This window comes from Mirounga leonina, unplaced genomic scaffold, assembly GCF_011800145.1.
Source record: "Mirounga leonina isolate KUSES-001 unplaced genomic scaffold, KU_Mleo_1.0 Mir_91, whole genome shotgun sequence".
Classification (NCBI taxonomy): Eukaryota; Metazoa; Chordata; class Mammalia; order Carnivora; family Phocidae; genus Mirounga; species Mirounga leonina.
In genome coordinates this window covers 29,950,183-29,977,460 of record NW_023270839.1, presented here as the reverse complement: position 1 = coordinate 29,977,460, position 27,278 = coordinate 29,950,183, and the positions used below count along the sequence as shown (strand labels likewise).

At 36.9% G+C, this 27,278-nt stretch overlaps 1 protein-coding gene across 2 annotated transcripts in view; it reads right to left on the bottom strand.

Moving 5' to 3' along the window:
- Positions 1 to 27,278, bottom strand: part of UNC13C (unc-13 homolog C) — a 565,259-nt gene that overhangs the window by 115,763 nt on the left and 422,218 nt on the right. For both annotated transcript variants that reach the window (XM_034993923.1, XM_034993924.1), the window contains 3 exons: positions 25,407 to 25,533; positions 3,637 to 3,733; positions 2,824 to 2,967 (listed from right to left, as the gene is read on the bottom strand). In XM_034993923.1, the coding sequence (XP_034849814.1) occupies positions 2,824 to 2,967; positions 3,637 to 3,733; positions 25,407 to 25,533 (368 nt within the window). The remainder of the gene's footprint in view (positions 1 to 2,823; positions 2,968 to 3,636; positions 3,734 to 25,406; positions 25,534 to 27,278) is intronic.

Here is a 27,278-nt window from a genome sequence, read left to right as displayed (position 1 = left end):
CTATTCCAAGAAGGATACAGTTTTCAAGACCAATAGTCCCATCTGATGAAACAAAACAAATTCTAACAGTCTGACGTTACTGTGAAATAGCTAATTATATCAACCACAAAGTCCTATTTGATTTCTTAAAATCATTCCAACAAAATAGAATTATCTTTCAATGAAAATTACCAATTTCTGCTTTCCCAGAAAATGAGCTTTTTTTCTTACATTATTTCCTTGCAATAATAATTGGGTAGTTTTGAATTTACATGGATTAAGAATATTTTTTGTATTTAAAAAAAATTATATTGTGCCAATAAAAGCTCACATTTCCTCAGTGGCACATGGAACCTAATTCTTCTCTCCTCGCTTCAAAGAATGCATTTTCCTGTGCAGATTCTAACATATTACACTTTTCTCCAGCTCACTTGCAGTCTGAACGTGGCTGGGTGCAGCTTCACAGATGCAGAAAGGTCAAAAGTACCAAGGAGGGGAGGGTGGTCTGGAGCCCAGCTTTGTCTTGAGCCCTGGGTGCCCCTTTCCTCCTGCTCTCTCTGTGCTTCCATGCCTCCACCTTACATAACCTGCTCCCTGACTACTCTGAGGGTGAATTCTAGTTACCTTTCTAATATCGTGCACCATTATAATAGTATGTTACTAAATATATTAACTCTGAGATTATTAAATTCTCCATAGGACCCCGCTTCCACTAGTCCCACAGAGTTCCAAGAATAGCATGTGACACACTTTTTTCAACAGTATCCCTAATGATCCCATTTCATTCTTCTCTTGGCAGTCACCCAAAATGCAGCTGCTTGTCAAGAAAAGACTTAACTTTCAGATTTTTTTTTAGAATTCTCCTCCTGCAGAGCTTACTTGCAGGTTTCACCACACTGGGGAAGTTGAAATCAGATGCTACCAAGAAAGTCCCCTCTGGAGATGATCAAAATAAATGATTTTAGCTATTATCTTTAAAAGTGGGAGGTTACTTTTATCTTCCTAATTAACATATAAAGACTAGAGTTCAAAGGTTAACAGTACTTGATGGTTACTTGATGGTAAACAAATAACATAATACGGTTTAGGCTGATGGTTTATGTACCTAAAAGCCTTCATTGGCTCCTCATTTTCTTTTTCAGCCTTTTGATTTTTTTAAATTATGGCTCCTCATTTTCTACTAAAGATATTTGGCCACTTTGCCTGTTCTTCAAGACTCCTTACAAGGAGGACCTAACTGTCCAACTATAATTCCATCAGCTCTCTACTAATCCTATGCTCTCTCTTCTTTGGAATCTCTCAGGAGAGAATCCGAGTCACAGAAAGGTGGAAGGTGACAAAGACTCTCTCCTTGACCAAACTCTGGCCAGGCTACTCCCAGGCCTCTTCTCAACCAGGCCTCAACCTTGACCTATCAAGACTTGAACAAAACTGGGGTGGCTCAGTTGGTTAAGCCTCTGCCTTTGGCTCAGGTCATGATCCCAGGGTCCTGGGACTGAACCCCACATCAGGCTCCCTGCTCAGCAAGGGGTCTGCTTCTCTCTCTCCCTCTCCCCTGCTTGTGTTCTCTCTCTCTAATAAATAAATAAATCTTTAGAAAAAATTAAAAAGACTTGAGCAAAACAGTAACAGCTTCTAACAGTTCAGGGCTTCCTCCCTGGAATGATCTCAGATCCCCTTGAAGTGCCTACCTGAGGAAACTAACTACTGTCTTTATAAGAAAAGCCAATTTGGGCATGCAGAGCAACACCAAGGGAACATGTACATGTACAGAGGAAGAACTATGTGAAAATCCAGTAATAAGGCTGCTATCCCTAAGCCAAGGAGAGAAGCCTGAGGAGAAACCAAATCTGCTGATACCTGGATCTCAGACCTCTAGCCTCCAGAACTGCAAAAAAATATTTTTCTACTTTTTAAGCCACCATCCTGTGATATTTAACCATGGCAGCCCTAGAAAATTAATACACTAGTTCATGTCACATGGCCTTGATTATTATGGGGAACTTTTTTTAAGATCTGGAGGGCAGGGGCTACATCTTTTATTTCTTCTATTTCCCTTGAAACTTTTGGTAAACTAGTAAGTACTTTGCAAGCCTTCTTAAACTCTTAGAGGAGGAAGAGATCCTAATCTTATGTAATCCAGTTAATCACAGTCTGTCAACTAAACTACATTTTATAAAAACAAAATGAACTGGGGATGCCTGGGTGGCTCAGTTGGGTGGACATCTGCCTTTGGCTCAGGTCATGGTCCGAGTCCCACATTGGCTCCCTGCTCAGTGGGAAGCCTGCTTCTCCCTCTGCCTGCCACTCCCCCTGCTTGTGCTTGTGTGCTCTCTCTCTCTGACAAATAAATAACAAATAAAATCTTTAAAAAAAAAAAATGAACTGTTCAGACTCATACTGTAGTTATTGGCTGATTTGAAATCAGAACTCTGTTTTCATGACTCCAAGTCTAATATACTTTCGTTGTAGTACACTGTGTGTTAAGAATACTCACAATTTAAATATGAATTGCCAAGGCTTACTTTCAGCTAAAAAGCACAATATATGAAATAAATAATTTTGCCACTCTTAGCAAGTCTCTTCAGCTACCAATGACTGAGTCACTAATGTGGATGACAAATAGATTTGTAAAGAATGATAAATCCATTTTAAGAAACAAGAAGGGCAGAAAGAAAGTCAGATGACAAACCTGGAAACCAGATCTATTGGTACTAGAATCAGAAATGAAATTGGGGTACTGGTGTCAGAGAAGACAAACAGCAACATCCGTCAGGTTCTGTGCAAGAAAATAATAACATGCCACAATCCCAGAAAAGAAAGCACTCATTCCTTCTAACCTACCTTCGCAAATCTTCTCATTAAGTGAGATAATGCTTCAGGATTAGGGCATTCCAGTTTCTTAATAATCTCAAAGCTCTGATTAAGCTGAGCGAAGACATCAACCACGGAACAAGAGAAGAGGGCATGATCAGATGTCTGCTGGAACTGAAGGAAGAGAAGGCGAAACCAACCCAATAAGCACATTAGAGGGAGTGTGGAGAGAGGAGTCATTCCACATAAATAACTTGATCTCCTATATCATGTACCTTCATTTCACATGCCTTCTTTTCCCATTTAATAAAATGTTTACCCATTTCAAAATCATTCATGTCCTTTTCTGGAAAATGTATTAGAACTCATATCAGGCGGGCAGGCTGCTATAAATTGGTATTTCCATTGCTACATTGATGGACTGGTTCTTTTTATTTCTCATTCCCCATAGATATGAGGATGGTTTAGAAAGATATTGTAGCTCAACACTTTTAAGTTGTTCCAGAGAGATCTTGAGGGTGTCTGCTCCCAATCTTGAAATCCTGGGAAGGTTACAGGACAAGGAAGTTTTGTATAACCCTACTGAACTTGTAGACTCTGACCAGTTCAAGAGGTAAAGGAATCTTGGAGCAAAAGGGTGACTTTTTTTTTTTTTTTTAATTTAAACAATTCCCTAAGGTTCCTATCACTCCTTCAAAGTTGTGTTTTACATTTATTTTGGTCATTAGAGGATTAAAATAAACCTTAATTAATAACAATGAGCCTAACTATTCCCATTATCTTAAAAGTGAGTAGTGTGAATGAATCTTGCCAATAAGCAGTCTTAAAGTAATTTAAACTCACTCCATCTTTTTTGTCTCTTCCTAGTGCTCCATGAAGGAACTCCATTGATACATCTTCATTTTCATCCAGCCACTGCATGACAAAAGGCTCAAACCACCTAAAAAAATTAATAATGTTACATACTATAAAAGATATCATTTACACATAATTAATAGTGAATGCTGCTCTTTTCTTATATGAGACTAATTCAGGACCAAAAATTTCTTTTCATTCCCCTTTTTGCAGTTCTGTTTCCTCAGAGACCTTTAGCTTTACTTCATCAAACACATCCCTGTTTATTTAATTTCAACGTCTATCTCTTTCTTGGCTCCTCCCATGCTACTTTAAATATGCTTAGTTCCCAATTCCTGCACTACAATTTCCTTCACAATTCAAAATCCTGTAAAATGTAGATCTTATGTGCTGTCCTCTATCATGCCATTCTTTCACTTTTTAGTACTTTACCGATGGGCTTCCTTTCATCCATACCTACTCGTCTCCTGTAACTGATCCTGAGTGCTCACCTCTGGCTTGTTATGATTTACAATCCACCTGCAGTTGTGTTTTGTGAATGTTCTAAGTTACAAAGTCCTTTTTCCCATGTGATGGTACAATTGTATAGCATGCTTTCGTTAGAAGATCATCCTTTCCCCACTGCCTTGAATTGCCATCTTTGGTATAAATCAGGCAATGGCATATATGGGTTTGTCTCCAGACCAGTTTGTCCTACCGGTCTCTCTGTCATGTATTAACACCACACTCTTTTAATTAGTCTTGAGAACTGATAATGCAGCTCTCTAGGGTTTTTTTCTTCCTCTTCAAGACTGCCTTGGCTATTCTTAGCCCTTTGCATTTGTATATTACATTTTTTTTAAAGATTTTATTTATTTATTTGAGAGAGAGAGAGCACATGAGAGGGGGGAGGGTCAGAGGGAGAAGCAGACTCCCTGCTGAGCAGGGAGCCCGATGTGGGACTCGATCCTGGGACTCCAGGATCATGACTTAACCAACTGAGGCAGTCACTTAACCAACTGAGCCACCCAGGCGCCCCCTATATTACATTTTTTGAGTGAATGCCAATTTGCACAAAAATACCTGCTGGAATTTTTATGGGATTGCATTAAATCTCTAAGTCAATGGGGGGAGAATTACTATCTTTACAATAATGCATCTTTTTAGGAACACTGACTACTTTATTTTAGTTCATCTTAAATTTCTATTAGTAACATTTTATAGTTGTCTGAGTAGAGGGCTTGCACATCTTTCATCACTATTTGTTTCTCATGGTTTTAATGCTATTTAAGTGGGTAAGGTTTATATGTAATTTTCTAATTGATTGTGGCTACTATATAGAAATTTAATTAACTTTTATATAGACTTATTATAGTCACTTTTTTTGAGAGAGAGAGAGAAAGAGAGAGTGTGTGTGTGCCAGCATGAGGGGAGGGGAAGCTCAGCGTGGAGCCCTACCCAGGGCTCCATCTCATGACCCTGACTGAGATCATGACCTGAGCCAAAATCAAGAGTCAGACATTTAACCTACTGAGCCACCCAGGAGCTGCTTTTTAAATTCTATTAGTTATCCTATAGTTTTGTGGGTTTTTTTGGATTTTCTAGATGTACTATCATATCATAGACAAATATTGACAGCATCAACATATGCTTTTATAATCATTATACTTTTCTATCCCTTTCTTATCTTATTGCATTGCATAGGACTTTTAGTAAAATGTTAAATAAAGGTGATTCCAGGGGGAAGCTTTCAAATTTTTATCCATAAGCATAATGTTTAGAGAGGGGATCAAGACGGCAGAGTAGGAAGATCTTGAGCTTCTGTTCTCCCACCGACACACCAAAATCTACAATTACATATAGAACTATCTCAGACAATGAAGTGAAGATTAATAGAAGAGATCTTACACAACTAAAGATATAAATAAAAAGTCACATGGAAACAGTTCAGACAGGTAGAGAGGTGGTCTGGTCAGGACCAATACCCCAATGCGACCCACAGGTGTAGAAGCCTTCCCTGAAGAATAAGGGGTCTGAGACCCACACTGGGCTCCGAAGCCCAGAGAACCTGCACCAGGAAGATGAGCACCCATATCCAGGAGAGCCAGAGAGCAGCAGAAATGGAAACTCCACTCTCAGTCACAGTCGGCCACACCAAAAGCCTGGCCCACCTTGGGCCTTGCAACTAGTCAGGCCAGAGCCAACACTGTGAACTAGCACCCCTGAAGCAGTCACAGCCTGGTCCCGCAGCCACGCAGGTCAGGGTCAAGCCCCATTCACCAGAATGCCCATAGCAGTTGTAGCAGGGCCTAGCAGACAGCTGTGCCAAGGGACAGCCCCCCACACAAGCAGTTGTGCATGAAAAAACCCAATAACAACCACCTCCAGCCATAACAGGAGGGTGCATCTGGCCCACACAGAAGACACCCCTGCGGCACCTGGCAGGTGACCAGGGGAGTTTATGATACTGGGCCCCATAGCACACCTTCTGCATAAAGCTCCTCCTTCAAGACCAGGAGAATTAGCTAATCTACTTAATACATAGAAAGAAACACAAAGAGGCATAATGAGGGGACAGAACAATATGGCAAAAAATATGACAGAAAGAACAAGACGAAACCCCCCAAAAAGAACTAAATGAAATGAAGGTAAGTGACTTACCAGATAAACAGTTCAAAGTAATGGTCATAAAGATGTCTACTGAACTCAGGAGAAGAACGAATAAATACCCTGAGAACTTCAACAAGGATAGAAAATATTAAAAAGAACCAACCAGAAATGAAGCCTACAATAACTGAAATGAAAACTGTACTACAGAAAATCAACAGAACACTAGATGATGCAGAAGAACGGATCAGTGATTTGGAAGACAGGGTAGTGGAAATCATCCAAACTGAACATCAAAAAGAAAAAGGAATTTAAAAATGAGGATCACTGGGGCACCTAGGTGGCCCATTTGGTTAAGCACCCGACTCTTGGTTTCGGCTCAGGTCATGATCTCAGGGTTGTGAGATTGAGCCCCACATCAGGCTCTGTGCTCAGTTTGGAGTCTGCTTGAGGATTTCTCTCTCCCTCTCCCTCTCCCCCTGCTCATGCTCTCTCTCTCTCTCTAAAATCAATCTTTAAAAATAAATAAAAAATAAGGATAATAAAATAAATAAAATAAAAATAAATAAAAGATAAGTTTAAGGGCCCTCTAGGACCTCAAGCATACTAACATTCATATTATAGTGGTCCCAGAAGGAGAAAAGATAGAAAAAGGTACAGAAAACCTATTTGAAGAAATAATGGCTAAAGATACCCCTAACCTAGTGAAGGAAACAGACATCCAAGTCCAGGAATCACAGAGAGTCCCCAAAAAGATGAATCTAAAGAGACCTACACCAAGACACATTATAATCCAAGTGTCCACAGTTAAAGATAAAGAGAGATTCTTAAAGCAGCAAGAGAAAACAATTATTTATGTATAAGGGAACCCCAATATGACTATCAGCTGATTTTTCAGCAGAAAATTTACAGGCCAGAAATAGTGGCACAATATATTCCAAGTGCTGAAAGGAAAAACAATTATAACCAAGAATACTCTACCTGGCAAGATTATCACTCAGAACTGAAGGAAGCATAAGGAGTTTCCCAGACAAGCAAAAGTGAAAGGAGTTCATTAACAATAAACTGGCCTTCCAAGAAATGTGAAAAGAACTTCTTTAAACATAAAAGAAAAGGCCATAACTAAAAAACAAAAAAATAATAAAAGAAAAAAATCTCAGTGGTAGAGGTAAATACATAGTAAAGGTATTGTTTCAATCATCTAAACAGGTAGTATGAAGGTTAAAAGACAATAGTAAAATCATCTAGACCTACAATAATGAGTCAAAGGATACACAAAATAATGACACGTAAAATATGACATCAAAAACAAAAAAAATAGGGGAAGAGTAAAAATGTAGTGCTTTTAGAACATGCTGGAACCTAAACAACTATCAACTTAAAATAGACTGCTATATATGGGATATTATGTATGAACTTTGTGGTAACCACAAATACCTATAACAGACACACAGATACACAAAAATTAAAGAGAAAGAAATACAAACATAACACTAAGGAATGTCACTAAATCACATGAGAAGAGAGTAAGAGAGAAAGAAACAGGAAAAAAACTACAAAAACAACCATAAAATGGTTGAAAAAGAAAACAATCATAAAATGGCAAGAAGTACATATCTATCAAGGGTTACCTTAAATGTAAAGAGATTAAATCAAAAGATAGATGGGGCTAAACAGATAAAAAAAACCAAACACAAGCTAGGTTCTATATATGCTGCCTATAATAGAGTCACTTCAGATCTAAAGACACAAACAAACTGAAAGTGAAGGGACAGAAAAATCTATTCCTTGCAAATAGAAACAAAAAGACAGCTGTGGTAGAAATACTTATATCGGACAAAATAGACTTTAAAAGAAAGGCTGTAACAAGAGACAGAACAGGGGTTCAATCCAACAAGAGGGTATATGACACTTTAAATATCTATGTACACAAGATAGGAGCACCTAAATACATAAAGCAAATGTTACTAGACAAGGGAGAAATTCATGGTAATATAATAATAGAGGACTTTAACACTCCACTTACAACAAAGGAATGATCATCTAGGGAGAAAATCAGTAAGGAAACATTGGCCTTGAACAACACAGTAGACCAAATGGACTTAATATATACACAACACTCCATCCAAAAGCAGAAGAATACACATTCTTTTTAAGTGCACACAGAACATTTTTCAGGATGGATCACATGTTGGACCACAAAACAAGTCTCAGTAAATTAAAGAAGACTAAAATCATATCAAGTATCTTTTCTGACCACAATGGCATGAAACTAGAAATCAATTACAAAAAGAAAAGTGGACAAAACACAAACATGTGGAATCTGAACATTATTATCAACCAGTAAGTCAATGAAGAAATCAAAGAAGAAAAGAAAAATCCTTGAGACAAATGAAAATGGAAATAAACAGCCCAAAATCTATCGGATGCAGAAAATGCAGTTTTAAAAGAGAGGTAAATAGTGATACAGGCTTATCTCATGAAACAAGAAAAATCTTAATAAACAATCTAACCTTACACCTGAAAGAATAGAAAAAAAGAATAAAGACCAGAGTTAATAGAAGAAAGGAAATTATTAAAGATCAGAGCAAAAATAAATGAAATAGAGACTATGAAAACAATAGAAATAATGAAACTAAGAGTGGTTCTTTGCAAACATAAACAAAATTGATAAACCTTTAGCTATGAAGAAAAAAAAAAAAGAGGCCCAAATAAAATCAGAAATGAAAGAGAAGTTACAACTTATGCCACAGAAATACAAAGGATCATAGAAAACTATAATTATGTGCCAACAAATGGGAAGAAATGGATAAATTCCCAGAAACATATGATCTAAGACTGACTCAAAAAAAAAAAAAATAGGAAATATGAATAGACCAATTACAAGTAATAAAAATGAATTAGTAATAAAAAAAAAACAACTCCCAAAAGAAGAAAAGCCCAGGACCAGATGGCTTCACTGCCAAATTCTACCAAGTATTCAAAGAAGAGTTAATAACCTATCCTTCTCAAACTATACCAAAAATTAAAGAAGGAATGCTCCAAACTCATTCTATATTCTCAGTGTTACTCTGATGCCAAAGTTAGACAAAGTCACCATAAAACAATACAATTACAGGTCAATATCCCTGATGAACACAGAGGCAAAATTCTTCAACAGAATATTAGGAAGCTGAATTTAAAAATACATTAAAAGGATTATACACTGTGATCAACTAGGATTTATTCCAGGAATGAAAGGATGGTTCGCTATCTGCAAATCAATCAATGTAATACCACATTAGCAACAACAACAAAAGAATAAAAATCATACAACCTTACCAATAGATGCATAAAAACCATTTGATAAAATTCAACATCTGATAACAACTCTCAAAAAGAGAGTATACAGGGAACATGCATCAACATAATAAAGGCCATATATAATAAACCCATGGCTAACATCATACTTAATGGTGAACACTTGAAGGCTTCTCCTTTCATTTTTTTAAAAGATTTTATTTATTTATTTGACAGAGAGAGATGGCGAGAGCAGGAACACAAGCAGGGGGAGTTGGGAGAGGGAGAAGCAGGCTTCCCGCTGAGCAGGGAGCCCGACATGGGGCTTGATCCCAGGACCCTAGGATCATGACCTGAGGTGAAGGCAGCCACTTAACAACTGAGACACCCAGACACCCTGAAGGCTTTTCCTTTCAGATCAGGAACAAGACAAGAATGCCCGGTTGTGCCACTGTTTTTTCTACACAGTATTGGAAATCCTAGTCACAGCAATCGGATGAGAAAAAGAAATCAAAGATATCCAAATTGGGGAGGAGGAGCAAAATGGAGGAGTAGGAGACCTAAATTTCATCTGGTCTGAGGAAATCAGCTAGATAGGTATCAAAACATTCTGAACACCTATAAACTCAACAGGAGATCGAAGAAAAGAATAGTAGCAACTCTCTGAACAGAAAAGTGACCACTTTCTGGAAGGTAGGACGTGTGGAGAAGTGACTCCAAGGCGATATTTGGAAAGATAGACCACAGGGGGAAGGGAACCGGCTACCAGCAAGTGATAGAGGAGCAGAGCACAAAATTGGAACTTTTAGAAGTCTGCTCCACTGAGGGATGCTGCTCCAGTGGCTAAGCGGGGGGTGGAACCCTCTCTGCGACAGTGTGGTCTCAGGACCCTTGGGGTCACAGAAAGACCGGGGGTGCCTGAGTGTGGCAGAGCTCCCAGGTATGGAGGGGGGAAGCGAGCTGCAAAAACGGAGCCGAGGAGTGGGCTCTCAGCTCGGGGTTGCCATAAACCGTGATCCCTGGCATAGTCAGGCCACTACTCTTCGAGCAGGGGCCCAACAAGCAGCAGATCTCCCCCTCCTCCCCTGGGAGAAGAGGCACGGAAGTGCACCTCAGGATCTGCTGGGTTTGGAGACTCCAAACGGGGTTGTGTGCCAGAGACAGAAAGGCTCAGTCACAGGCTGGATGAGCACAGAGTGAAGCTGGAGACCAGGGAGACAGGAGTGATTGACTGATTTTCTCTGGGGGCTCACTGAGGAGTGGGGCCCCAGTTCTTGGCTCCTCTGGAGCAGAGATTGGGAGGCTGCCATTTTCTTTCTTGTCCTCCAAAGCTGGACAGAAAGCTTGCAGAGAACAAAAGCTACCAAGAGCAAACCCGAGCAGATTACCTAGCCTAGCCCCTAGCAAGGGCGGTGCAATTCCACCTCAGGCAAAAACATTTGAGAATCACAGCAACAGGCCCCTCACCCAGAAGATCAGCAAGAACAGCCAGCCAAGACCAAGTTTACCCATCAATGAGACCAGCAGAACTCAAGCACTAGGGAAATACAGCACACAGAATTCATGGCTTTTTTCCCTATGATTCTTTAGTCTTCCAAAGTTAATTTTTTAAATTTTCTTTATTTTTCTTTTTGTTTCAATTTTTCTTTTTCCCTTCTTCAACCAACATCTTACCCCTTTTTTAAAAATCTTTTTTATTTTTCATTTTTAGAGTCCTATTCTATCCCTTCATTGTAGTTAACATTACTTTATATATATATATATATATATATATATATATATATATAAGTTGTTCTCCATTTAAAATTTTGGCATATAGTTTCTTCTAACAGAGCAAAATATACCCTAAATCTCTAGTGTGTGGCTTTGTTCTAGTCTCCTGCCTGATCACATTCTCTTTTTTTTTTTTAATTTCTCTTTTTTCAACCAACTTATCAATTCCTTTTATAAAATCTTCTATAATTTTCATCTTTACACTCATATTCCATCCCTTCATCATATTTACCCTTGTTTTTGTATATATATAAGTTTTTCTTTCTTTAAAACTTTGGGAGGCACTTTCTTCTAACAGACAAAAATACTCCCCAAATCTAGTGTGTGGCACTGATCTATTCACCAGCCTGATCATATTTGATCATATTCTTTTTTTTTTTTCTTTTTTTCCCTTTCTTTTCCCCCCGGTTTGGGGTCTCTTCTGATTTGTTTAGTGTATATTTTTCACAGGTCGTTGTTACCCTGTTAGCATTTTATTCTCTCATTCATCTATTCTCCTCTGGACAAAATGACAAGATGGAAAAAAATCATCTAAAAAAAAAAAAAAACAAGAGGTAGTACCGACTGCCAGGGACCTAATCAATACAGACATTAGTAAGATGTCAGAACTAGAGTTAAGAATGACGATTATAAAGATATTAGCTGGGCTTGAAAAAAGTGTGGAAGATACTAGAGAATCGCTTTCTGGAGAAATAAAAGAACTAAAATCTAACCAAGTCGAAATAAAAAAAGGTATTAATGAGATGCAATAAAAAATGGAGGCTCTAACTGCTAGGATAAATGAGGGAGAAGAATCAGTGATATAGGGGCACCTGGGTAGCTCAGTTGGTTAAGCAATTGCCTTCGGCTCAGGTCATGATCCTGGAGTCCCGGGATCGAGTCCCGCATCGGGCTCCCCTGCTTAGCGGGGAGTCTGCTCCTCCCTCTGACCCTCCCCCCTCTCATGTGCTCTCTCTCTCATTAAAAAAAAGAATCAGTGATATAGAAGACCAAAAGGTGGAGAATAAAGAAGCTGAGAAAAAGAGAGATAAACAAATACTGGATCACGAGGCCAGAATTCAAGAGATAAGTGACACCATAAGACGAAACAATATTAGAGTAACTGGGATCCCAGAAGAAGAAAGAGAGAGAGGGGCAGAAGGTATATTGGAGGAAATTATAGCAGAGAACTTCCCTAATTTGGGGAAGGAAACAGGCATCAAAATCCAGGAAGCACAGAGAACCCCCCCTCAAAATCAATAAAAATAGGTCAACACCCCGACATCTAATAGTAAAACTTACAAGTCTCAGAGACAAAGAGAAAATCCTGAAATCAGCTTGGGACAAGAGGTCTGTAACCTACAATGGTAGATTGGAAGCAGACCTATCCACAGAGACCTGGCAGGCCAGAAAGGACTGGCATGATATATTCAGAGCACTAACAAGAAAAATATACAGCCAAGAATACTATATCCAGCTAGGCTGTAGTGAAAATAGAAGGAGAGATCAAAAGCTTCCAGGACAAACAAACACTAAAAGAATTTGCAAACACCAAACCAGCCCTACAAGAAATCTTGAAAGGGGTCCTCTAAGCAAAGAGACAGCCTAACAGTAACATAGACCAGAAAGGAACAGAGACAATATACAGTAACAGTCACTTTACAGGCAATACAATGGCACTAAATTCCTATCTTTCAATAGTTACCCTGAATGTAAATGGGCTAAATGCCCCAATCAAAAGACAAAGGGCACCAGATTGGAGAAAAAAACAAGACCCATCGATATGCTGCCTGCAAGAGACTCATTTTAGACCCAAAGACACCCCCAGATTAAAACTGAGGGGGTGGAAAACCATTTACCATGCTAATGGACATCAAAAGAAAGCTGGGGTGGCAATCCTTATATCAGACAAATTGACTTTAAACCAAAGACTATAATAAGAGATGAGGAAGGACACTATATCATACTTAAAGGGTCTATCCAACTAGATCTAACAGTTTTAAATATCTATGCCCCTAACGTGGGAGCAGTCAATTATATAAGCCAATTGATAACAAAAGCAAAGAAACACATTGACAACAATACAATGATAGTAGGGAACTTTAACACCCCCCTCAATGAAATGGACAGATCATCTAAGCAAAAGATCAACAAGGAAATAAAGGCTTTAATAGACACACTGGACCAAATGGACTTCACAGACATATTCAGAACATTCCGTCCCAAAGCAACAGAATACATATTCTTCTCTAGTCCCCATGGAACATTCTCCAGAATAGATCACATCCTAGGTCACAAATCAGGTCTCAACTGGTACCAAAAGATTGGGATCATCCCTGCATATTTTCAGACCACAATTTGGAACTCATTCACAAGAGGAAAGTCAGAAAGAACTCAAATACATGGAGGCTAAAGAGCATCCTACTCAAGAAAGAATGGTTCAGCCAGGAAATTAAAGAAGAATTAAAAAAATTCACAGAAACAAATGAAAATGAAAACACAACTGTTTGAAATCTTTGGCATACAGCAAAGGCAGTCCTAAGAGGAAAGTATATAGCAATACAAGCCTTTCTCAAGAAACAAGAAAGGTCTCAAATACACAACCTAACCCTACACTTAATGGTGCTGGAGAAAGAACAGCAAATAAAGCCTAAACCCTGCAGGAGAAGAGAAATAATAAAGATCAGAGCAGAAATCAATGAAATAGAAACCAAAAGAACAGTAGAACAGATCAACGAAACTAGGAACTGGTTCTTTGAAAGAATTAATAAGATTGATAAACCCCTGGCCAGACTTACCAAAAAGAAAAGAGAAAGGACCCAAATCAACAAAATCATGAATGAAAGAGGAGAGATCACAACCAACACCAAAGAAATACAAACAATTACAAGAACATATTATGAGCAACTCTATGCCAGCAAATTAGATAATCTGGAAGAAATGGATGCATTCCTAGAGATGTATCAACTACCAAAACTGAACCAGGAAGAAATAGAAAACCTGAACAGACCTATAACCACTAAGGAAATTGAAGCAGTCATCAAAAATCTCCCAACAAGCAAAAGCCCAGGGCCAAATAGCTTCCCAGGGGAATTCTACCAAGCATTTAAGGAAGAATTAATAACTATTCTTCTGAAACTGTTAGAAAAAATAGAAATGGAAGGAAAACTTCCAAACTCATTTTATGAGGACAGCATTACCTTGATCCCAAAACCAGACAAAGACCCCATCAAAAAGGAGAATTACAGACCAATATCCCTGATGAACATGGATGCAAAAATTCTCACCAAAATACTAGGCAATAGGATCCAACAGTACATTAAAAGGATTATTCACCACGACCAAGTGGGATTTATGTCTAGGCTGCAAGGTTGGTTCAACATCCGCAAATCAATGTGATACAATACATTAATAAAAGAAAGAACAAGAACGATATGATCCTCTCAACAGATGCAGAAAAAGCATTTGACAAAGTACAGCATTCTTTCTTGATTAAAACTCTTCAGAGTATAGGGATAGAGGGTACATACCTCAATATCATAAAAGCCATCTATGAAAAACCCACAGCAAATATCATACTCCATGGGGAAAAACTGAGAGCTTTCCCCCAAGGTCAGGAATGCGGTAGGGATGTCCACTATCACCACTGCTATTCAACATAGTACGAGAAGTTCTAGCCACAGCAATCAGATAACAAAAAGAAATAAAAAGCATCTGAATCAGCAAAGAAGAAGTGAAACTCTCACTCTTTGCAGATGATATGATACTTTATGTGGAAAACCCAAAAGATTCCACCCCAAAACTGCTAGAACTCATACAGGAATTCAGTCAAGTGGCAGGATATAAAATCAATGCACAGAAATCAGTTGTATTTCTATATACCAACAACAAGACAGAAGGAGGAGAAATTAAGGAGTTGATACCATTTACAGTTGCATTCAAAATCATAAGATACCTAGGAATAAATCTAACCAAAGAGGCAAAGGATCTGTACTCAGGAAACTATAGAATACTCATGAAAGAAATTGAGCAAAACACAAAGAAATGGAAAAATATTCCATGTTCATGTTTTGGAAGAACAAATACTGTGAAAATGTCTATGCTACCTAGAGCAATCTGCACATTTAATGCGATCCCTATCAAAATACCATCCACTTTTTTCAAAGAAATGGAACAAATAATCCTAAAATTTGTATGGAACCAGAAAAGACCCCGAATTGCCAGAGGAATGTTGAAAAAGAAAAGCAAAGCTGGCGGCATCACAATTCCGGACTTCAAGCTCTATTAAAATTGTAATCAGCAAGACAGTATGGTATTGGCACAAAAACAGACACATAGATCAATGGAACAGAATAGAGAGCCCAGAAATGGACCCTCAACTCTATGGTCAACTCATCTTCGACAAAGCAGGAAAGAATGTCCAATGGAAAAAAGACAGTCTCTTCAACAAATGGTGCTGGGAAAATTGGACAGCCACATGCAGAAGAATGAAACTGGACCATTTCCTTACACCACACATAAAAATAGACTCAAAATGGATGAAAGACCTAAATATGAGACAGGAGTCCATCAAAATCCTAAAGGAGAACACAGACAGCAACCTCTTCGACCTCAGCCACAGCAACTTCTTCCTAGAAACATCACCAAAGGGAAGGGAAGCAAGGGCAAAAATGAACTATTGGGACCTCATCAAGATAAAAAGCTTTTGCACAGCAAAAGTCAACAAAACCAAAAGACAACCGACAGAATGGGAGAAGATATTTGCAAATGACATATCAGATAAAGGGCTAGTATCCAAAATCTATAAAGAACTTATCAAACTCAACACCCGAAGAACAACTAATCCAATCAAGAAATGGGCAGAAGACATGAACAGACATTTTTCCAAAAAAGACATACAAATGGTCAAAAGACACATGGAAAAGTGCTCAACATCTCTCGGTATCAGGGAAATCCAAATCAAAACCTCAATGAGATACCACCTCACACCAGTCAGAATGGCTAAAATTAACAAGTCAGGAAATGACAGATGTTGGTGAGGATGCAGAGAAAGAGGAAGCCTCCTATATGTTGGTGGGAATGCAAGCTGGTGCAGCCACTCTGGAAAACAGTATGCAGGTTCCTCAAAAAGTTGAAAATACTCAGAAAGTACATTTAGCTAGTAGTATTGAATTCTCTTAAAGGAATGCTTGAATTTTTTAAAATTATTGTTTTACCGTTTTTAAATACTTGCTTTATTTGAATGTTTAGCAGTACCCCCTTCCCACTTATATATTGTGTGGTACGATTTTGCTTGCCTATAAGAGTTTAAAAAATTTCCATGTGAAATACTCTGACATAATCATAGATGTAACTTACATTAACTGTTAAGAATTAACAGTCTGATTTAATAAATGGTTCATTTTAAAGGTTAAAAAAAAAAGTTGAAAATAGAGCTATTTTGACCCAGCAATTGCACTACTGGGTATTTACCACACAGATACAAATGTAGGTATCCAAAGGGGTACGTGCACTCCAATGTTTATAGCAGCAATGTCTACAATAGCCAAACTATGGAAAGAGCCCAGATGTCCATCAACAGATGAATGAATAAAGAAGATGTGGTGTATATATATACAATGGAATATTATGCAGCCATCAAAAAACATGAAATCTTGTCATTTGCAACGATGTGCATAGAACTAGAGGGTATTATGCTAAGTGAATTAAGTCAATCAGAGAAAGACAAATATCATATTATCTCACTGATATGAGGAATGCTTAATCTCAGGAAACAAACTGAGGGTTGCTGGAGTGGTGGGGGGTGGGAGGGATGGGGTGGCTGGGTGATGGACATTGGGGAGGGTATGTGCTACGGTGAGTCCTGTGAATTGCGTATGACTGATGAATCACAGACCCGTACCTCTGAAACAAATAATACATCATATGTTTAAAAAAAAAAAAAAAGAAGACAGTACGAAGGGAAAAATGAAGGGGGGGAAGTCGGAGTGGGAGACGAACCATGAGAGACTATGGACTCTGAGAAACAAACTGAGGGTTTTAGAGGGGAGGGGGATGGGGGGCTTGGTTAGCCCAGTGATGGGTATTAAGGAGGGCACATATTGAGTGGAGCACTGGGTATTATACCCAAACAATGAATCATGGAACACTACATCAAAAACTAATGATGTAATGTATGGTGACTAACATAACATAATAATTAAAAAAAGATATCCAAATTGGAAAAGAAGTAAAACTGTCATTATTTGCAGTTGATATACTATATCTAGAAAACATTATGGACTCCACTGAAAAACTATTAAAACTAATGAATTCAGTAAGGTTGCCAGATATGAAAGTAATATACATAAATCTGTTTCACTTCTATACACTAATAATGAACTATCAGAAAGAGAAATTAAAGGAAAAAACCTATTTACAATTGCATCAAAAAACACCTAGGAATAAATGTAGCCAAGACGTTTAAAGAACTGTACTCTGAAAATAATACATTGATAAAAGAAATTGAAGATGACACAAATAAGTGGAAATATATACCATATTTGTGATTTGAAGAATATTGTTAAAATGTCTATACTACCCAAAGCAATCTACAGATTCAGTGCAATCCCTATCAAAATTCCAATGGAATTTTTTACAGACTAGAGCAAATGTTCCTGAAAATTGTATGGAATCAGAAAAGACCCCAAATAGCCAAAGCATCTTGAGAAATAAGAACAAAGCTTTAGGTGTCACTCTTCCTGATTTCTAACTATACTATAAAGCTATAGTAATCAAGCACACACACAAAAAGACACATAGATCAACAGAACAGAATAGAGTCTGGAAATAAACTCATGTTTATACATGATGAAGAATACACAATGGAGAAAAGGCCGTCTCTTCAATCAATGGTGTTGGGAAAACTGGACAGCTACATGCAAAAGAATAAAATTGGACCACTTTCTTACACCATATACAAAAATAAACAGAAAATGTATTAAAGACCTAAATATAAGACTTGAAACCATAAAATTCCTAGAAGAACACATATGCACGAGCTCTTGGACATCTTAGCAATATTTTTTTTTTATCCATTTCCTCAAGCAAGGGCAACAAAAGCAAAAATAAACAACTGGGACTACATCACACTAAAATGATTTTGCACAGCAAAGAAAACCATCAACAAAACAAAAAGGTAACCTACTGAATGGAAATAATATTTGCAAATGATATGACCCATAAAATGTCAATGTCCAAAATATATTAAAAAAAAACCTCACCAAACTCAATATAAAAACATCCATTCAAAAAATAGGCAGAGGGCCTTAACAGACATTGCTCTAAAGAAGACATACAGATGGCCAACAGACACCAAAAGATACTCAAGATCACTTATCATCAGGGAAATGCAAATCAAAAGCACAAGATATTGTCTCACATTTGAAAGAATGACTATATATTTAAAAAAAAGCAAACAAGAAATAACAAGTGTTGTTGAGGATGCAAAGAAAAGGGAATCCTCATGCACTGTTGGTGGAAAGTCAAAATTGTGCAGCCACTATGGAAAAATTTATGGTAGTTCCTCAAAAATTAAAAACAGAAATATCGTATGATCCAGCAATCCCACTTCTGGGAATTTACCTGAGGAAAATGAAAACAGTAATTCAAAAAGATATATATACCATTACATGTCCATTACACCATTATTTACAGTAGCCAAGATATGGAAGCAATCTAAGTGTCCATCTTATAATAGATGAATGGATGAAGATGTGGTATAGATATACAATGGAATGTTAGCCATAAAAAAGAATGCAATCTTGCCATTTGTGACAGCCTGAGTAGATCAAGAGGATATTATGCTCAGCGAAGTAAGTCAGACAGAGAAAGACAGATGCCATATGATTTCATTTACATATGGAATCTAAGAAAAACAAAAAACAAAAGACCATGCAAAACAGAAACAGATTCATTGATACAGAGAAAAAACCGGTGGTTGTCAGAGGTGAGGAGAGGGGAGGGATGGGTGAAACAGAGTAAGAGGATTGAGAGATACAAACTTCCAGTTATAAAATAAATAAGACATGGAGATACAATGTACAGTATAGGAAATATAATTACTAATAATATAACAATTTTGCATGATGACAGACAGTAGCTAGATGTATGGTGTGATCAATTTATAATGTTTGTAAATGTTGAACAATTATGTTGTACCCCTGAAACTAAAATAATATCTTACACCAACTACATTTCAATTAAAAAATAGACACAAAAGGGGCGCCTGGGTGGCTCAGTCGTTAAGCATCTGCCTTCGGCTCAGGTCATGATCCCAGGGTTCTGGGATCGAGCCCCGCATCGGGCTCCCTGCTCAGTGGGGAGCCTGCTTCTCCCTCTCCCACTCCCCCTGCTTGTGTTCCTGCTCTCGCTATCTCTCTCTCTGTCAAATAAATAAATAAAATCTTAAAAAAAAAAAAATAGACACAATGGTTATATAGTTGTTTCTTTTTTGAAAGAGTGTGTCTTTTATTAGATTAAGATAGTTCCCTTCTATTCTTAACTTCTAAGAGATTGTTATAATAAATTGATACTGTATTTTATTAAATTATTGTTCTGTGCCTACTGTAATGACTGTAGGGGTTTTCTCTTTCATTCCTTAAATGTGGTGAACTGTATTCATTGCTTTTAAAATGTTAAACTAATTTTATATCTCAGGAATAAACACCCGTTGGTCATGTTATATTAGTCTTTTTATAAACTACTGGATTCTATTGGCTAATATTTTACTTTTTAAATATATTTTCAGAGAGAAATTGTTCTTCAATTGTATGTCATATTCTCAATAGGTTCCAGTAGTTGAGGATATGCTGGCCTCAAAAAATGATGTGAAAAGTGTTCCTGTCTTTTTGGAACAGTTTGTGTAATATTGGTGGTATTCTTCTTTAAACAGTTGGGAAAATTCTGTTTGGAGCTATCTGAGCCTGGAGTTTCTGTTGTGACATGATTTTTAACTATGTATTCAAATTTCAAAAGTTAGGGGCCCATTCAGATTTTATCTTTTTTTTAATTTTAGCTTAGTAAGTTATATAAAGGAATTGGTACGTTTTTGTCTGACTTTCAAATGCACTGGTGTAAATAATGTCTTAATATATTTTATCTTTCTGGATCTTTAGTGATGTCACTTTCTAGTAACAATAATTTGTGACATCTGTTTTTCCTTTTTTTTCCATTGGCCTTGCTAAGTCTTTTTTAATTTTTATTATGTTTTTCAAGAACAAACTCTTGGCTTTGCAGTTTCTTCTATTTTAAAATTTATTTTTGCTCTAGGTCCTGTTGATCATTTTCTCCTTCTACTTTCTTTTGACTTAAGTTGTTCTTTAAACTAGTCTTATACTATTGATTTTATACCTTTCTCCCTCTTCTCTCTATAGAATTAGAAGCTACACACTTTCTTCTATTTCCTGTTTTAGCTGCAATCCATAAGTTTCAACATGTGATATTTTACTATCACTTAGTTCAAAATATTTTGTAATTTACACTGATTTCTTTTTTACTCAGGTTTTAGAGAGTTCTGCTTAATTTGCCTATCTGGTCATTTTCTAGTTATCTTCTTGGAGTTGATATCTGGCTCAATTCCACAGTGGTCCAAGACCATACAGTATATATTTCAATCTTTTAAAATCCATTAGACCTGCTTTATGGTTCACAGAATAGTCTATTTAGGTAAATGCACCATGTGCGTGTGATAACAATGTGTGTTTTGTCACTGTTGGTCATAAATTGTAGATGGGTGTGTGTGTGTGTATAAACAATTCCCACAAAAAATTGTGGAACCTCTAGGTGACCAAATACAGATAGATAAATATCTTTAAGTGTGTAATTCATGTTGTTGAAACTTCTGTATTTTAACTGTCTGATTCTTCAGTTGCTGAAAGAAGTATAATCTCCAAGTAGAATTGTTGAGTTGTTGGTTTTTCACTTCTGACAATTTTTGCTTTATGTATTTTGTTGACATGTTATGAGATACATTTACAACTGATGTATCTTTTTGAATTGCTCCTTTAATCATGAAATATTTCTCTCAAAATTTTTTTGTTATATTTCTCATTTTGAAGTCTGTTTTGTTTAATATTAGTATAGCTGTGAAAATTTCATACCAATTATTGTTTTCATCCTTTACTTAACCTTTCTAGACACTTAAATTTTAGGTGAATAAATTATAAGCAAGATAGTCTGGGATTTACTATTTTATCTGTAGGACAATATTTGTTGAATAGAGTATTAATCCATTTATGTTTAATGATTACACTTAATCTTCTGACAAACTTAATTTTAAAGACATCATCTTGCTTCCCCCACCGCCCCCTAAATTTCCTGCCTGCTCTTTATTTTTTGCATTCTCCTTTCCTGCCCTTAGGTATGTTTGTTTTACTCTCCCTTCACCCTATTGTTTTATGGATGCATAGTACTTATGGGGTTACACTATAAATTTTAACACCCATCCATGACACATTAGAGGATTTTTAAATTGAGTATTTTACACTTGCTAAACAATTCAAGGATCTTATGACATATTAACTCCATTTATTGCTTTTCTACCCTTTTATGCTACTGTTGTCTTGTATCTTAATTCTATGTACCTTTTCTTCTACAGATTTTTTTACTTTAAATAGTTAATGTATTTTTAAGTGCCCTTCTTTGCTTACCTTTTCTAATGTATTTTATCATTTACTACATTACTGCATTTTTATCTTCATTTTCCTTCTATCTGAAGCATGCCTTATATATTTTTTATGAAGGTCTGCTGGAAATGGGTTCTTTCAGCTTCTCAGTTATATAAATATACTTATTTCATCTTGTTTTGAAATGATATTTTTGATGCTTATAGAATTCTAAGTTATTAGTTGTTTTCTTTCAGCACTTAAAAGATATCATTGCAGTGTATTCTGGTTTTCAGTCCCTCCTATTGAACAATTATCCAAGAGTGTTACTGCAGCTCCTTTGAAGGTAAAGTGTCTTATCTTCCTTGACTGCAATAAATGGAAAGATTTTTTTTTTATTCTTTTCTGGTTTTAAGCAACTTTATATGATGTAATGACAGGTAGTTTTCCTTGCTTTAAATATCCTGCCTAGGGGGTGCCTGGGTGGCTCAGTTAGTTTAGCAACTGCCTTCGGCTCAGGTCATGATCCTGGAGTTCCTGGATCGAGTCCCGCATCGGGCTCCCTGCTCGGCAGGGAGTCTGCTTCTCCCTCTGACCCTCCCCCCTCTCATGTGCTCTCTCTCATTCTCTCTCAAATAAATAAATAAAATCTTTAAAAAAAAAAATCCTGCCTAGGATTTATAGAAATTCTTGAACTGTGGCTTCATGTTTTTCATCCAATTTGCAAAATCCACACCTAGTATCTTATCATACATTGTTCTGATACTGTTCCTTCTCTCTTCTCCTTTTCTGGGACTCAATTCTTTGCGTAGTAGACCTTTACAACTTGTCCCATATATCCCTTGTTTGATTCTTTCTTCTATATTTTGTATTTTTTTTTTTTTTTGGTTTATTCCTCTGTTTTTATATGGATATTTTCTCCAAACAATTCTTCCATTTCTTTTATCCCCTCTTCTGGTAGGTACAATCTGCCATTAAGCCCATTTATTACATTCCTAATTTCATCATTTTTCAGTTCTGTAGTTTTTCTTTTATTCTTCTTATAAATCCTATTTTTCTGTGGAAATTCTCTCACATTTTGAAGTTTAGATCAAAGTCTATGTCTGATAAGTCTAATATCTATTTTTCTCTTGGATTTTATTCAATTGGTCCTGTTCCCTGGCAGTCTTTAATTTTTTTGTTGAATATTATACATTGTCTATGAAAAGATATGGAACCTTTGATTGGTTATTTCCTCTACAGAAAATCTAAATTTTTCCTTGTATTTGCAGGGAGATAGTTATAGTTATAAAGTAGACAAGGCTGATTTCTAGGGCACAGCCCTCAGGGATCTCACCTGAAAGTCTGGTAAGTCTTGTTTCTTAGGAAGTCTTCACCTCTAATTTTTGTCTGTCCAGCATTGTGAGGATGCTGAAGTGTCTACTTAAGTTTTAATCCTCTCAGTGCTTCTTTCTACACCTGCTTATTTCTGCCTCAGTCTCCATACATGGGCAGATTAAGAATCAGAAAATACCTCAGGGAGAAAACTGTATGCAAGGTGCCGTGCTTACTTTTCTGTGGTTTGCATTTCTCTAGGACCTTGGTCCTACAGGTCCAAGCAACCTTCATAGTACTGAACACAACGTTTATTTCTCTACCCCACGGACATTGCTATAAGCTAGGCTACTGTTCTCTGTTTGGTCACAATGACCTGCATTGCAAATTGGCAAATGCATGGGAGCAGGGAGGATAGAGAAAAAAAAGCAAATACAGGATTCACCTCAATGCATTTCTCTTCTCTCAGGGACCATAGTTTCTCAATTCCTGGTTGCCTTGATTGCTCTCTGATGCTGTTTAATTTTATTCAGCTTTTATATTGGTGTTCAGTGGGCATGTCAGTCTGATTTTAGTTAGTGTAGTGTAGTTAGTCTAGACAGAGTCAAAGCAGAAGTCTCTGGCTAATAGCATCTCTTCTTTACTTCTCTATTCCAAGTCAGTATTACCAGCTGCTTAGGCACTTATACTTCATCTTTAATTCTTTCCTATTTCTTTTATCCTCATATGTATTAGTTGACAAATTATGTAAATTCTACCTCAGAAATCTCTCTCCCACACATACTCATCCTATACATTCTTACTACAATCACTCTCTAATGTGTACAGACTTTAACTAGTCCCAGTATCCCACTGTATCTTATAAACTTCTATGAGAAAAGTCAATTAAAGGGAAATTCTAATCTCATCATTACATTACTATCTTCTAAATCTCTTTCCTGTTGCCCTATCTTTGCCTCTTCCAATGCCCACAATGCCTCATGAATGTGGGGCAAGCTTCATAGCATTTATTTATAATAATCTAGTTCAAAACTACTTTTGCGGGCGCCTGGGTGGCTCAGTTGGTTAAGCGACTGCCTTCGGCTCAGGTCATGATCCTGGAGTCCCGGGATCGAGTCCCGCATGGGGTTCCCTGCTCGGCGGGGAGTCTGCTTCTCCCTCTGACGCTCCTCCCTCTCATGCTCTCTGTATCTCATTCTTTCTGTCTCAAATAAATAAATAAAATCTTTAAAAAAAAAACAACAAAAAAACCCTACTTTTGCTACCTACTCCTTTGGAAACATACTCTATACCCCACTATGATGACATTTCCCATGGACCATAGCCCATATATTCCTACTTCCATAATAATGCCCATAACTTTACTTTCAATCTAAATGCTTTTCTTGTCATCAACTGACCTAATTTTCAAAGTCTGCATCAGTGCTACTCCATCCATAAAGATTATGCAGAGTCCTCCAAATAGGGGTAATGTCTCTCTTCTGTGAGAACCCACTGCACTTTGTTTGTGCTCCTTGAATTAGTACTTATTTAATTTTGCCTTGCTTTATCATGATTTTTATACTTATCAGTATCTCATCAAGTACAAGCTTCTTTCAGGGTGAGGTCTTTATCTTATTCACTACTGTCCTATAGCATTCGGCACAGTGCCTGGTATATGGAAGACCCTCCTCAACAAAATTAAATAGAATTCTGAAAAATACGAGATGCAGAGTATTACAAATTTGTTTGCTTAGAAATATATTTGATACAGGCATGTTTATGAAAAATGTTACCTGTTTAATTATAACTTCTATTTTAGAAATATTAATTTCTAAGATATTTTTTGTTTGAATTAAAGGGAAAATCTGATTCTAGAGCTCAGTATACAGATACCCTCATTTTCCCAATAAAATCTGAGCTTGAGCACTTTCACAGAAGGTAACCTCATCATGTGAACCATATCCTGTTTTGTATTTCTTTTTCTTTGAGTTGAATATCTGAGTTAAGGCATAGTTGAAAAGTGTAACACAATTCAATTATATATGGTCCCAAAGAAATGCAAGTCATTTAATGTTGATTTTATAATAGAAATGTCTGCATTCAAGCAAAGATTATGAGAAGAGATTTTTAAGGCTGCATAATTCAGGTATAATTTTTATAGGACTATGAATTGAGAAGTTGGGGGTGAAAATCACTACTTACAAGGAGTATTCAGGAACAGCATCCTTGAAGGTAGGAAGTTCTCGCACATATTCATTATAAAACCATTTCACTTTGAAATGCAAATTCATATAATCGGTGCTCTTGCATAACTGCTTCTTCTCATGTTCTGTAACAGATAAAATCAAACATTTAATAAAGTTTGGTTTGCCAACAGTGCTGCTGTATTCCAATCTACTTTTATTAGTAGTATTTTAAAAAGGAAGAGAATAGTGTATTTGAGGTAAAAGCAAAGGGAATTGTTAAAGATGGACCTGAAATTTTACAAAATCCCAAAAGTACCATAGATCCTATGTAGAACAGATCAAGTAGTAATGACCAGTAACTTGCATGTTCTAATGTGCCTTCCTGAAAAAGGTGAGAATTCTGATGTTAAGAGTTGTAACATGCCAAAAATTTTCTGTTTATTTGCAAGCTTTCATATTTTGACTACTTTTAGCCTATTGCAAAGTTTCAGACAGATTAAAACTCTAAGCATGAATAAAATATGAATCAAACTAGGAGACATAATCCTTGATAAATACTGGAAATGTGAATTAGTAGATCACATTTCTGGCCTGGATACTGAACACTTAAAGAATTAAGAGTTGAAAAGGAGAGGAAATATATCTAACTTCTAAGCCAGATGATTTCTTCTTCCCATTTTAAGTTCATCTAAAATTATTTTGCACTCTGTGGCTTTTTTTGACATTTCTTTAGCAGGATTTCCTAATATGTGACATTTTTTCTCTCTAGCTTAGAATGTGTAGCTTAAAACTGTTTCTCTCTCTTTTTTTTTTTCTTTAATCTGGATATATAGTGGGGAAGAGAGACAAGTAATAATATTACTGAACATGTTTATCTCTGTTCCTCCCCTGCCCCCAATATTAATATCTTTGCCAATTCTGGCCCTAAGTATAGACATAAGCAAACCCCAAATATCCCAGACTATATTTATGTTGAAGCGTCCTCTAAGAAGTTCTGGTTGAGGCCTATGGATCTTTTTTTGAGCCAAGGGCTTTGATTTATAGTAGAAACATCCTATACTTTATATTCTAGACTGAAAATACTAATTGAAGCAATTAAATTGTTATACAAATTGAGGGCATCTTTGCTTTCCAAAACCCAACTATAGAGGGACTTAAATCCCAATGATAAACACAACCCCAAACTGAACATTTTCAAAGTATCTAAACAATGATTAATTCAAGACAATTTGTAGAGCAGCGAGAGAAAAAGTACACATATATACACAGAAACAAGAATAAATAGTACTTCTAGACTAAATTCCCAAACAAAATTATGAACTAGGTGATGTTTTGCTTCAACTCCCTCCAAATTTATTCCATTCATTCTATCTTTTAATGTCTGTTCTCCCCTACCCCTCTCCTCAGATGTCTAGTATCCCTCCACACCTTAAGGGAAGACATTTATTTGATATACTCATAGGTAGGGATTTAATTCAATCCTACCCTGAAACCCAGACAGGAGAAGATCCTGGCCCTAGAACCCACACACTAAGAGGGCTCTACTCATCACAAATACAAACTTAAAAATTAAATAGATTGTGGATTCCTCTGTCACTTGGGATCTCACACTCAGTGCTGGCAGAGTAAGCCAGAACCCAAAACATCTGCGTTTGTGACTAACACCACCTGCTCTTATAATTAACACCCTGGAAGCCCCACAGAAACACTTTAGACCATCTTTTGTTTTATATCCTAAAAACAAAAGGTGACTATGTGCAAGTGCTACTAAGGTTTGCAGACTGCCATTGCTAACAACAGAAATAGATACTGCTTTGGAGTATAGGAAGAAATTTGAGCTATGGAAGCATTTAAGTAAGAGAAAGGGTGAAATAACTCACCAGGTTCT